General features: G+C 40.5%; 1 protein-coding gene across 3 annotated transcripts in view; it reads left to right on the top strand.

Moving 5' to 3' along the window:
• sema3b (sema domain, immunoglobulin domain (Ig), short basic domain, secreted, (semaphorin) 3B) overlaps positions 1-14,014 on the top strand; it is a 92,127-nt gene that overhangs the window by 58,910 nt on the left and 19,203 nt on the right. For all 3 annotated transcript variants that reach the window (XM_068330297.1, XM_068330298.1, XM_068330299.1), the window contains exons 2-4: positions 3,539-4,040; positions 5,958-6,115; positions 6,876-6,938. In XM_068330297.1, coding sequence (XP_068186398.1) covers positions 3,869-4,040; positions 5,958-6,115; positions 6,876-6,938 — 393 coding nt within the window. In that variant the 5' untranslated portion in view covers positions 3,539-3,868. The remainder of the gene's footprint in view (positions 1-3,538; positions 4,041-5,957; positions 6,116-6,875; positions 6,939-14,014) is intronic.

Here is a 14,014-nt window from a genome sequence, read left to right as displayed (position 1 = left end):
GCTCTTTTTCCCACCCTCCATCCTCCTCCTCATCATGTGAACCCCATTTTTCTTTACCTTCTTGTCTCAACCTCTTTCGTAAACTGTTCTTTGCATATTTGCAGTTCATCATTCAGTTTTGACATGACTTGGACCTTTTTTGTTTCTCCTTCCCTCCTTTTTACTCCTGCCTTGTTAGGATTTTGTGTTCACCTATTCATTCTAAATATTACTTCCTACTATCTTTAACAGCCAGCCTCTCACTCTTACCTCTCCTGCTGCCTCCTTTTTCTTTCCTAACACCTCCAATCTTTCTCTCCTCTTTGTACCCTCAATTCGTATCTGCTCCTCTCTTTCCTTGTGTCCTCTAGCAGCATTCCCTTGTGTCCTTGGTTCCTGGGTCATTATTTTTCCCCCCCACCATCTTTACTGCTTGCTGTAGTCGAGGACTACAGCTTACATTTCTGATATCACTTCAGTCATTATTATACACTCTACTGTATGGTTGCACTCTAACCTCGCTATGAAAAGCCTGTCACCCTGGGGGGGACGGGGCGCTTTGTCTGCCCATGTCTATTTAGGCTGTTTTTTGACAGGACCCCCCCCCCCCCATGAATCTCTCGCTGTCTCTACTTTTAATCCATTCCCTCTTGGCATGCTGCTCCTCCATCTCTATTGAAACTGAGGTGAATGCAAGTGTCAGTGGGCCCACTGGCTTTTTTATTAAGATGCATTATGGAGTTTGTGTATTCGTGAGTGTGTGTGTGTGTGTTTTAGATTTGCAGGTCTAAAGGTGGAAAAGCTAGTGTCTGTGTGTTTGGGGGGATTGGAAGGGGTCAAGGATGAGACAAGGTTGAACAGGGAACAACGGTGTTGTCTTCAACTTATTATGATACCTTTGGAAGACACCAAACAGTGAGGGGAGACTCAGAGGAACAACGTGACGGGTCTCTCCTTTAATAGTGCCCGACAGGACCGAGAGGTTTCAGTGTCACCCGCCACTCCCAGGCACCCCGATATAAATTGTGTGGACGTCCTTCTGCCTGAAATACTGCAGCAAAGAATGAAGATTTTTTTGTCCCTCATCCAAAAAAAAGCAAAATTTAGTAATTCATTTTATTTAATTTGGTAATGATTTCTGTACCTGACACCTGAGTTTATAGCAGACCAGGACTATGAAAGTATCCCAGAAGAATCACACCTCACAAGGCCCCTCTGTGCGGCTGTGAAACACATTCTGGCAGAGACGACAGGTTATATGATGCTCTAAGCTCGTATGTTCGCTTTTGTCCATTCATAGCTGTATGCATCTGTGTGTGTGTTTATATATTCCAGGGTTTGTGCGGGTTTGCTTTGCTTAATTGTGTTGTGGCCTGGGAGCCATTAGCTTATAGAGTTCCCCTGTGTCTCTGTGCCTCAATAGGTCCATTATTCATAAAAATCTTCCAACAGGGTCTCTCTCTCTCTCTCTCATTCTGTCTCTCTCCCCCCCCCCTTTCTCACACACACACACACACACACACAACACACACACACACACACACACACACACACACACACACACACACACACACACACACACACACACACACACACACACACAGTCACTCTCTGACTCTCTTTCCCTCTCTCACTCTTTTTCTCTCTCTCTCTCTCTCTCTGTGTCTGTGTGTCTGTGTGTGTGCGTGTGTGTGTGTGTGTGTGTGTGTGTGTGTGTGTGTGTGTGTGTGTGTGTGTGTGTGTGTTTTCTGGGTTTTTATTTTCCTCTGTAAAGATTTTCTTCTGTCTGTTTAGATGTGATCACCGTTTTAGGGACCGAACCAAAAAGGTGACACACTGCTTTGCTCATGCCTTCTTTCCTGCCATCCTTGTTTGCACAGAGACAGCAAACAGCTACTATGGCCAGGACAACAACAAATATACAAATGTCAGACTTTGTGGTTTTGTTTTTTGAAAATTCAATTGTGCTTATTAACACTCTTCTAGTTCAGAATTAGTGATCTACCATTGTGATCACATTCTTTAATGTTGGTTTTGAAAGGTTTCACTATCAACTATAGCCATGACATGCACAATACAGTATAGCATCATTTGGGTAATGCAGAGGATTATAAAACTGCAAAAAAAAAAGAAAATTGTTGTGGAAACTAGGTTTAAACTTTCTCACTAGTCTGCCGTCTGAGTCAGAGTCATTACTCCTCAAAGCTGTTTTTGCTAAAGATCATGTGTCAATTTTTAAAAATATGCCACACGCACAATAATATATTTGTTGCTGTGATAAACAAAGCTCATCTGCTGCATCATCAGAGACTATCTCCTTTTGTGTGACAGCACTTCTTACTTATTCTCATTTTCTACGTAAATAGAAGAGTTCTCTCTCGATCCACTATTTGCCTCATGCAGACAAATAGTGGATCGAGAGAGGAACACATGAAGATCAGCAATGGAGATAGCTGTAAAAAAGGACATGGAGAAACAAAGGCTGAAAGTGAAATGAGGGAAAGCAGACTTTCTGACTATTACTGCCTGTGAGCCAACAGTAAGGTGTAATATAATAAAGGAGACTGTTTCCCCTGAAAGGCTTTATTGTTAAGCTGACCACATAGTCCAAAGTCCTAAAAGAGGTGTGTGTATGTGTGCACACTTTTTTTTGTTGACCACACAACATTCATATGTAAAAATCAGTGACCTTATTCCTTCACCAGTAGTGGAGAAGTTGTGGTTAACAACCACACAATCACAACCGAGGCACCAATTTATTGTGTATTTTTCCGAAACAATAACAAATCTGTCACTTTAAGTTCAGCCCCAGCTCTCAAATAAGTTTCTAGAGCTTGCCTTTTTTTGAACTCCCTGAATGTGCTCGATTGACCTAGAGTCCCCTGATGGACGAAAGAAACCGTGTTAAGCAAGTTTTTTTAAAAAATACAAGTGTCACAATAACTATATAATTAATCTAATTTGAACTTCACATTGTCTTTTTACAGTTCAAGAAAGATCAACTTATCTGGTGTGACTGTATGTGTGTGTGTACGTGTGTGTGTTTGAGTGAGATAGAGAGATGGAGAGAGAGATAGCTGGGGGTTGGGCTGGCAGGGGGAAGCCACTTTGAGTTGGCACTGCCAACTGGCAAGGCAGCAAGCATGGCATATCTGTATTACACACTCTTATCCTTTATCAACATGTCACTGTGTGTGTGTGTGTGTGTGTGTGTGTGTGTGTGTGTGTGTGTGTGTGTGTGTGTGTGTGTGTGTGTGTGTGTGTGTGTGTGTGTGTGTGTGTGTGTGTGTGTGTGTGTGTGTGTGGATACTGTCCCCAAGTCTCTCTGTAATGTGAATAGATTACAGTGTTGCTGCCATAATGGAGGCAGAAATCAACACAGTCTGGCATGGGCATCAATCTGACTCTAACTAAATATAGCTCAGATGCTCTCTCTTTCTTTGTGTGTGTCTGTGTGTGTGTGCGTGTGTTCGTGTGTGTGTGCAGGGACATCCCAGGCACAAGCACATTTGTGAGCTTCCATTTTTGATATTCTTTCTCTTTCTGTCTCTACTTTTAGGTTTCAATGTCTGTGTGCTAAATTTTTGTCTACTCTTGGATGTGAGAGGTGAACTGTCACCAGAGGAGCAGCAGATCTGCCAACAGAACCCTTCTGAATCAGGGAGGACATTATAAAGATCACACTGAAAACTAAGACCTTGAAAGGAAGGCTGGAACCAGCTGAAACTCTGCCAAAGCTAACAGCAAGAGGCAGACACTGTGTTGGGTCTGCAAAGCTGAGCTGACTCCAACCATTTCCACGACAGTTAGAAAATAAGAATCCACCTGAAAATAGCGATAAATAACCTCCACTCATATCCAAACGGAAGTTAGCTCTAAGTGTGCCCGGATGATGACCATGATGATGATGATGGTGGCCATGATGGTCACCTGCAGCTCTCTGTTCCTGTTGGGTCTGGCTGCCTCCCATGCCTCCTCTGGCACAGTGACCCGCTCCAGTTCTTCATCGTCATCCTCTTCTTCCGTCTCATCCTCACCACGGATGAAGCTCTCCTACAAAGGTAAAAAGCAAAGCCTTGTGAAAAAAAAGTGAACCTTTTTGTCTAAATAGGGTATATTTAGCTTCCATGTCATGGTTTTTTCATGTGGGTGTGCATCCTTGAGCCTTTGCCATAGTATTATACACACACACACACACACACACACACACACACACACACACACACACACACACACACACACACACACACACACACACACACACACACACACACACACACACACACACACACACAATCCCCCTTTCAAAGTAAACAATCCTGAACAGTAGCCAACTGCAATTTGTGGTTACTGTAAAGCCACATTCATACAGAGTGGCATGCACATACTGCTGAAACACACTGTGGTTGGGTTTTGTGTTTCGTCTCAAGTGCTGTACGTTAGAAGAAACCGGCCTGATGTGCAACACAACCACATAAACTAGGGATGTGTTCCATCACCAAAAGCCAACAATTACAGTCTGAACGAACTGACAAGGACAGAAAACTCAGTGAGGGCAGCGCCCCCTGAAACAGGTTCCCTTTAATTTAGAATAAAAGTCACAACAAAGACAACAGAATGTAATAAAGAGAGCACCGGTGATCCTGTGCTCCAGCAGGTAACCACAGCCAGATGCAGAAGTCTGACTGGCTGATGGAGGCTGATTAATATTTTTTTAAAAATGTTGTTTTTTAAATCTGCATTTAGGTGGTCATTACATAAATTCAGTATTTAAAAATAGTTCATCAAACTCATTAACTTTTAATGTGATCCCAGACCAAATTGTCTTTATCAGCGATATCAGTGTAGCAGAAGAGATCCTGTGGATTTCCAACAGTCGATTGAAAAAGGATCTTTGTTTTAATAAATGTCAACTGACACTGGAGACCAGCGTTAGGTAGTGCTTTTGCCTCACAGTCAGGAGGTCTGACACCTGGGGGCTTTTCTGTGTCCTGTTTGCATGTTCTTCCTGTGTCTGTATGGGTTCTTTCCGGGTTCTCTGGCTTCCTTTCTCCTTAAAAGAACATGCAGTTTGGCTGAAGTGGTCACACCAAATTGTCTGAAGGTGTGAGTGTGAATATGTCTCTCTTTCTGCGTAGCCCTGTGATGAACTGGCAACTTGTCCAGGGTGTACCCTGCATTTCACCTGTAATCAGCTGGGATAGAATCCAGCATAAACTGTGATTCAGGATTCACCTTTGGAAAAGAAGTGAAATGACTTGGTTTTTAAGTTTTATCTTTGGTCCAAACATTATTTTCCACACATTATTTACATAAAGAGAAAAATTGTAATATAAAATACTGTTCTGATGTCATGCAGTTGGCTTTAATAAAACAGACTATTGAAACCATTTTAGGAAAGAAAATTTATTCTTGTTTTCTTTAGCTCCTGATTTAAAACAGGCCGGCAGAGGAGGATGCCGTCTCTTTAATTCTCCAGTTTCTCAGGCCAAGAACACATTTTTTTCCTTACTGGCTTGTGGTAACTTCATGAGTTTAACTTTAGAAATAAAAGCGGAATTTTTTGGACAATGATTCCACTAAAATGCATTTGAGCCAGTTTGGAAATAGACTGGATGCTCCCTTTTTCAAATAAAGCCAATAAATGCCATTACTGTCAGAGCATTTGGTCCCATCTGTTCACAAATCATTACATGACTCAACAATGCATTTTATACTCTACAATTTATCGTTAATCTTTATTAGCCATGTCACTTGCGGTTGTACTGTAGCCAACTATTTGTCTTGAGTTAGAAGTCTTTCTTGGATTAAACTTCATTTCTTTCATCTGCTCTTCCAATCTATCTGTTGACAGAGGAATGAGATTTAAAATATCCTAAGAGAGGTTACATTAACAGGAGGATGCGTTGCGTTACATGAAACAGAAGATAGACCTGAGTGTTTCTACCCTCTAATTCTCTCTATTGGTACAATGTCAGAATTGCAGCAGTTCCATGGTGTGCGCCGCTTCGAGTTGGAGCGATCCTGCTGCTTTAGCGCTCTGCTGCTGGATGAAGAGAGGGGACGACTCTTCGTTGGGGCCAAGAATTTCCTGCTGTCACTATCTTTAGACAACATTGCTAAGCAGGAACACAAGGTGGGTCAAAAGTAAAATCAATAACAATATCATGTTCCTAAACTGGAAGATTTTTAACAAAGATTTACTTACATATCATAAGTAAATCTGTGTTAAAAATCTTCCTGTTTAGTCCAGAAATCAAATTACCACATGTGCTTTAACTAGTGACCTTATATGCCTTATTGAAAAATGACATTCTAAGTAAGTTAATTAAAAACTGAATCAGGGAGACTACAAAAGAAGATAATTTTTACTTACAATCAATGCCATATTGTCTGATTTTACTAAGAATTAAATAGTAGAAAAATATTACTGTTGTCAGTAAAGTCTAGTAACACATGCTTTGAGTTTGACCTCACACTAACCTTGACTGCACACCAGAGAAAGGTTTGACATTATGGACACATGTTAGTGATATTCATCAAAGTGACTATATTATTATCTTGCACATGTGACATCACTCAAGTGAGCTGTATCACAGAGAAATGTGACATTAATAAATGTTGGTATAAAATCAAACAGGTTGACAGAGAGGAGTTAAGAGAATTGATTCAAATTCATTGTAATGCATTGTCCTGACATGTCTTGTGTGGTATTTAATAAAATATTTATGCTATCATCAGTACAGAAAGGCTTCATACATGGAGAGATGCAAAAAGCCTTTAAGATAAAAGAAACATAAAAAATATCAGTTTTGAAGTGAATACATTGTTCCAAGCAGAAATATATAAATCAGTCCATATGATGAAGTTGTTTCCCTTTCCCTGCTGTGACTCAGATCTATTGGCCTGCTCCTGTTGACTGGAGGGAGGAATGCAACTGGGCTGGCAAGGACATCACTGTAAGTTTTCTGACAACACGTTACCATCTCATTCCCAAGACAGATTATGTTATGCATTGCATTAAAGCAACACATAAACCTACTGAAAATAGTTCTTTTCAAGCAGAACAGACTGACTCTACAGTCTACTAACCATTATGAATTATCAGCTTTTCAATATCACCCACCCCCTTTAAATCCACTGAAGTCATGGGAGTCATCATGAGACAAAAACACGACTGGATTTGATAATGACTCTGCCACTTTGTCCATTCACTTCAGATCACGGATGTAGGAAGTGTTTCCTTTGATTTTGATGCGATTACATCTTTTTTGAACAATATTTTTATTCATGTTTACAAGATCATGCTTGATGTTCTCATATTATATTTATATATATTTATATTTGCATATAAGATTGCTGTTCAAGATGTATTTTATTTTTAAAAAGAATCAACCCAGGAAAGGTTTTCCAGAGCGTTCTCCTGTCATTGTTCCTCTTTTTTAACTCTACCCTCTCTTTCTTTTAATTTTTTAAGATTCTGTTCTTCCACACAGCTCAGCCGGCTTCTGTGGTTGAACATTATGTTGATATATGTCTGAGTGTGGCCTATCACAAGTGATGGCTATTATCATGATATAGCAGGTCTATAGGTCATCCTAAGGTTCAAGAACTTTGTGTTTCACTATATTTTTTATTTTATTTGAATCAAGCATTTCCTTTTAACATTGGCCTGAAGTTGACAGGATGACTTCACTATGTTTAAACATACAAAATCTAATAAATGGTTCGAGACCTCAGAGACTTGCCCTGGATTGAGGTCATATCACAGACAACAGTTTTGACTGATACCAGGCCAGTTTAATGCTAAGCCGAAAATATTTTTTATATGTCCACATATATGTCCACATAAGTCAAGTAATTCAAATTGAGAAGTAAGTGGATCACAAAGACATTAGCCTGGAATTGTATTTCTGTGTCAGCAATATGAAGGAAATGTTTTTTGCTTTCTTGAATAAGTTATTAAAAAGTTAAGCTCATCTTGAATTTCCCAATTTGGGATCAATAAATTACATCTATGATATATCTATCCTCATCGTGCCCAAGTTGGTTTCACAACTAAACAGCTCAACAAAGAAGCATCTTGCATCACTCACATACTGAAAACCCAGAAATTAAGTGATGATTCAAGAAGTAGGTGAGAGAAATAACATATATAAATTTTACATACATATTGATCAGTTATTCTTGTTTTCATTGTTTTCGAGCCTCCTTTTGGCCTCTCTCTTCATTAAGCAAACTTGAAAATCGATTGACCGTGATTCACATCAATAAGTAATGGTATAAAAGATTTCACAAGATCAGTAGAAACAATTGAAGTAAGAAGAAACTCACTGTGTCCTTGTAAAGACTCTAATGTTAGGGGATCTAATGACAACATACAGTGGTAGCCTGAGATACAAGTTCAATTTGTTCCATGACTGAGGTTGTAAGTCAAACTACTTGTAATTCAAACAAATTTTCCCCATTTGGAATAACTAAATTAAATTAACTGTATGTGTGTGTGTGTGCGTGCGTGCGTGTGTGCGTGCGTGTGTGCGTGCGTGTGTGTGTGATGGATTGAGACGTGAACCGGTACCGATCATTAAGAGAACTTTGTGGATACGGCGGGACATCTGAATGCGATACAAAAATATTTAATCCTCTGTGAATTAATGCTGAATCTTCACAAACGGGATCCTCGTCAAATAGACATTCTATGTTTGCCTCTAAAATACCTCTAAAATACGGAGCTATTTATGAAACCGAACGTCGGCCAAACTCTCTGTCCAACAGAACCAGGAAAATGAAGACGCGCGAGCGGCGGTGAAAGCGGGCGGACTCAGAGGAAACCTGGGTTTGTGGGATTAATCCTGATCCCAACCAGGTTAGCTTCAGAGAGTCTGTTACTGCAGTAACAAATCCAGAGGTTCAGTTTACCTCACTTCATGAAGCTGGACAGGGTTACTCCTCTGAAACCTAAAACCCTGATTTCAGGGTTAACTTACCCAGGTTTTCCACTAAACCTGCTCTGTGAAACGGGCCCACGGTGTCTGTATTCGTGTTTGTTATTGCATTTTAGATAGTTTCCCTGTGAACAGAGCGTGTGTGTGTGTGTGTGTGTGTGTGCGTGTGTGTGTGTGTGTGTGTGTGTGTGTGTGTGTGTGTGTGTGCGTGCGTGCGTGAGTGTGTGAGTGGTTGTTTGTGTTTTGTGGCACACCAGCTGGAGCACCAGCTGGGATAGCCTCCAGCAACCCCCATGACCCGCAACAGCGGAAGAGGCTAATAAGAAGATGATTGAATGATCGAATTTTAATCCAGCCATGTAAAAGATCTCTAAACCCCTTAAATATGAAAAAAAAAAAAAGGTTTTTCAACTAATAGATAATACTAAGGCACACTAAATATGCACACTTTACCTGTGCGTCATTAATTATATATAATTTACATAAACAACGATTACATTTGACAAGGAACAAAAGTCACGAGAACACACAAGCCACAAGATCCGGTCTCAGCTGATGTTGTATCCATTTGCCAACTAGCCGCGGTTTCCCGAAGCACAAATCGTAAATTGGATTTTCGCTCATATACCAAACAAAATTATGGGCCAAGCGATGGCTCGTATCTCGGAAAACTCATATGTGAAGTTGCGCATATGTAAAGGTACTAGTGTATGCAGCAGCTCTATACTGTGAGGGCTGAACCCATGACCTCCATGATGCGCTCAGAAGTGTTGCTCCAAAAAAGGCCACTCCACTGTATCCCACTTTGTAGTGGCTGCTGACAGAAATCATAATCACGATTTTCTTTTCTGATCTGGAGAATTACACATTTATTTTCCAATATTCTACCGAATAAATAGAGTATGTGATGATTATGTGCTCCATTGTAATGCTTTTTATGTAGTGGAGGTCAGGGCAGAGCTTGGTGATGCTTGGCTTCACTGACTGACATGTGGAGGCCACCAGGAGCCCACAGACCACCCAGGATTACATCACACATAATCAGCTAACTGCAGTATTTGAGCAACATTCTGCATACGAGTGACCCATGTCCTTCTGTACAGTATGTACTGCAGACGTGTGTGTGTTCATTGGTTGGTGTATGTTAAAGCATCTGATATATGTGTGTGGTTATTGTGTGAGTGTAAGACAAACCTTCATCACAGGGATTATACAGCTGTAGCGGGAAGACAGCAAGCTCCATTCATACCAAACCCTAGGCTCCAGTTTCACCTGACCATGAGTCTGTCTGATCTCTGTGTGTGTGTGTGTGTGTGTGTGTGTGTGTGTGTGTGTGTGTGTGTGTGTGTGTGTGTGTGTGTGTGTGTGTGTGTGTGTGTGTGTGTGTGTGTGTGTGTGTGTGTGTGTGTGTGTGTGTGTGTGTGTGTGTGTGTGTGTGTGTGTGTGTCTCAGGCTAGGTCAGGCAGGGATATTTGAATGTGTTTCTGAAATATGGAGAGAATTAGTCAAATTTCTCCAGAGGAAGAGGGAAAGGAGAGATGGAGGAAGAACGATATAAGTAAACAAAGAGTTTCCCTCTGGTCAGCTGTTCTTCCTGCCGCACCCCATCTTAAACACTCCCTCCCCTTTTATTACCTTTGGCTTTTTGAACACATCACCCTCACAAGGAGAACCAAGCTGACCTTGCACCATTGACCCTAATTACAGAGAAAGGTTTGTATGTTGGAAGAGGCCGGCATCTCTCACCCCCTCTCGGGCTTATTCTCCCTCTCAAATATTTTCTTACTCCCCTAAACTCCTTCTGTCTCTCTCTCCATCCATTTTTCTGTCTCTAACCAATTGAAACCAGAAGTTTCTGTTCATGGCTCCCTAAGTCCTATCATCTCATTGTGTCTGTTTGCTACAAGTTAAACAACTTTTAAAACAGGTTAGAAATCATTTTCATATTCTCTTGCATTTACCATGATAGCCTAATGCTCACTGGCTTCTCACACATATTAACACACATTGCTTCTATGACAGTTAATAATTGCCATGTATGGCATTTTGGATAGCAAATAAGAGGTTTAGAAAACAGAAAGTTCTGGTTAATCAGGCCTGACCTGGTCAAGTATAGGATGGGATCTTAGAGTGTGAATTTTTTTTTACACATGGTGTCTTCCTTACATAACTACATTTACTAACACACTAACTGAATAAAAGGGATGTTGATCTTTTTCACAAGTGATTTTGGATGTCTTCCAATTTAGCCAGGCGCACAAAACTAAGCTAAGATCGTCCTGGCTGATGCTTCGTATTGAATGTGAGACTTGAGAGTTTGTTATTAATTACAAAAGTCAAATCTTTTTACTGCAATGCCAGAATTCCCAAGGACTGGCATTTGATGGTCTTAAGAAGTTGCCGCTTAAAAACAAGTAATAAACATACTTTCTCTCACACACAAACAGGCACGCACGCAAACACACACACACACACACACACACACACACACACACACACACACACACACACACGCTCTGTCCACAGGGAAACTATCTAACATGCAAAAACAAACACAAACACAGACACCGTGGGCAGCTTTAGTGGAAAACCTAGATAAGTTAACCCTGAAATCAGGGTTTTAGGTTTCATAAAGGGAGGTAACTTAACCCAGAGTCAGAGGTGTAACCCTGTCCAGTTTCATGAAGTGAGGTAAACTGAACCTCTGGATTTGTTACTGCAGTAACAGACTTTCTGAAGCTAACCTGGTCACGATCAGGATTAATCCCACAAACCCAGGTTTCCTCTGAGTCCGCCCACTTTCACCGCCGCTTGCGCATCTTCATTTTCCTGGTTCTGTTGGACGGAGATTTTGGCCGACGTTCGGTTTCATAAATAGCTCCGTATTTTAGAGGTATTTTAGAGGCAAACATAGAATGTCTATTTGACGAGGATCCCGTTTGTGAAGATTCAGCATTAATTCACAGAGGATTAAATATTTTTGTATCACATTCAGACGTCCTGCCATATCCAGACAGTTCCCTTGATGATCGAAGACCAAAGAGGAGGATTATGGATGTAGTGAAAGAGGACATGAAGGTAGTTGGTGTGAGAGAAGACAATGTTACAAACTATTTCACCAACAAGAGTGGTTAAATACTTATTTATTTATTCAACAGGGACCTTGCACAAGAAATTATATTAAATAGATCAGAGATGGCTTAAAGATTATTTTAGTTATTTAGTTATTCATTTATTTCAGGCAAGGCAAGGAAAAAACAAAAAAAGACAAAACAAAAAGACAATTAACAAAATAATTAAATAAGCAAATAAATAAGCAAAGATCATAACTCAACAATAAAATTCTGCCTGAAAGGAAGTGGGAAGAAGAAAATTTATGTAATCCCACCCCAGTTCTTCATTCGGAGATCAACACACTGAGCTTCATTGCTACTTCTTTTAAGGACAACCACACAATAATTGCATCATAATGTTGCCCATGGTGATGCCATCTGTAGTTATGATTGGGACAGAGGTTAACATTGTGTATTTTTATTTTTGACATAGAAAGGGCCTTGAAAGAGTATTTCTTCTATTACCGTATTTTCCGCACTATAAGGCGTACCTAAAAGCCTAAAATTTTCTCATAAACCCATAGTGCACCTTATAATCCAGTGCGTCTTATATATGGATTAATATTCATATTAATATTGATTAAAAACATGATCGCTGAAAAAAAGCCGGCAGTCTGGCCGCCAGTCATGCCGCACTCCGCCACCAGAGGAGCCCCCTCACAAGGCACTCGGGCCCGCGCCCCCTAACAACGGTAGTCAAGGGGCGTCACCGAAGTCCCGGGTCTGACTGAGCTGCTCTCAGACGGTAGAGCAGACTGTAGGAGCACCGGTGATTACGTAGCAAAACATAAAGAACTTTCAACAATTCTATTAATAAAGTTTGACTGACTGACTGATCCCAGTATTTCCTAACTATTTGGTGTCGGAAATAACCCACTTTAAACTTAATTGGTCTAAAAAATGCCATTGTGCTGTCATCTGGAATCTAGTGACGGTCCATTCTATTAGTCTGTGGAAACACACGGAGAAACTGGCATAAAGGTGAATGAAAGACCCTCAAAGCTGAACTTCCAGCCTTTTCTGAAATTCCAAGAGCAGAGTGAATGCTAGACAAAGGTGTCAGGTGTGCTGCAATTGATTTACGAATGTAGTTTATAGCTCTTGGCGGGCGGCGGAGGGGCGCATTCAGGCTTGTGTATTAAGTCTGCAGCGACGTGCGGTGAGATTCACGGCGGTGAGACACCGACGTTAAAGTCAGTTCTAGGAGTAAAACAGCGTCACATTTGCCAGGAAATTATCAGCCTGACATTAAAAACTAGTTAAAAAATTGTTTAGGACACATAGCAGCAAATAGCTGCACCTCACCTCCGACTGGACTACCGATCGATCGAAACAATATTTAATCAATAAACGAAGACAAAAGTCGGAGCTGCTTCGAACTTCAGATCAGGAAATAATCCGCTCTGTTCGCACTGACTGCACTCGTAATGAATTTAACCAGTTTTTAATGTCAGGTTTTTTAATATGCGTGTTGACTTCTTTCTAAGATGGCAAAGTGATCAAGTGATCAGGTTTCCTTGATGAGGCTCAGAATGGCTTATTGACATAACAATAGGGGCCATTCAAAGGTAGTCAGGAAGTCATGAATCATGACTGCCTGAGCAGCGCGGCTCTATGTAGTGGACGGATTGCGCAACTACAGCTGCTTCAGTTTATCAAATAAATGTTATTTATTTTTTATTGTGTGCGCCTTATATATGAAATAAATGATAAAACAAACAAATTATTGAGGGTGCGCCTTATAGTCAAGTGCGCCTTATAGTGCAGAAAACACTGTAATGTGTGAAACTGTTGAAAATCAAAAACTGTCGGATCATGAAACAAGTTTTTTTTACAAAAAACAAAGGCAACCAGAATAAGTACAAATTGGACATTTTAAATTATTTGTTTAATTCAGTATGCCTTTTTTTCCAGTCCTTAAATCATCAGTGTGAAAAGGTATTTTTCCCATTGGTTGCTAAATCCCCTTTGTGGCTG

This window comes from Antennarius striatus, chromosome 2 (genome assembly GCF_040054535.1).
Source record: "Antennarius striatus isolate MH-2024 chromosome 2, ASM4005453v1, whole genome shotgun sequence".
Classification (NCBI taxonomy): Eukaryota; Metazoa; Chordata; class Actinopteri; order Lophiiformes; family Antennariidae; genus Antennarius; species Antennarius striatus.
Note: the sequence above shows the minus strand (reverse complement) of the source record. Positions and strands in the feature narration are given on the sequence as shown.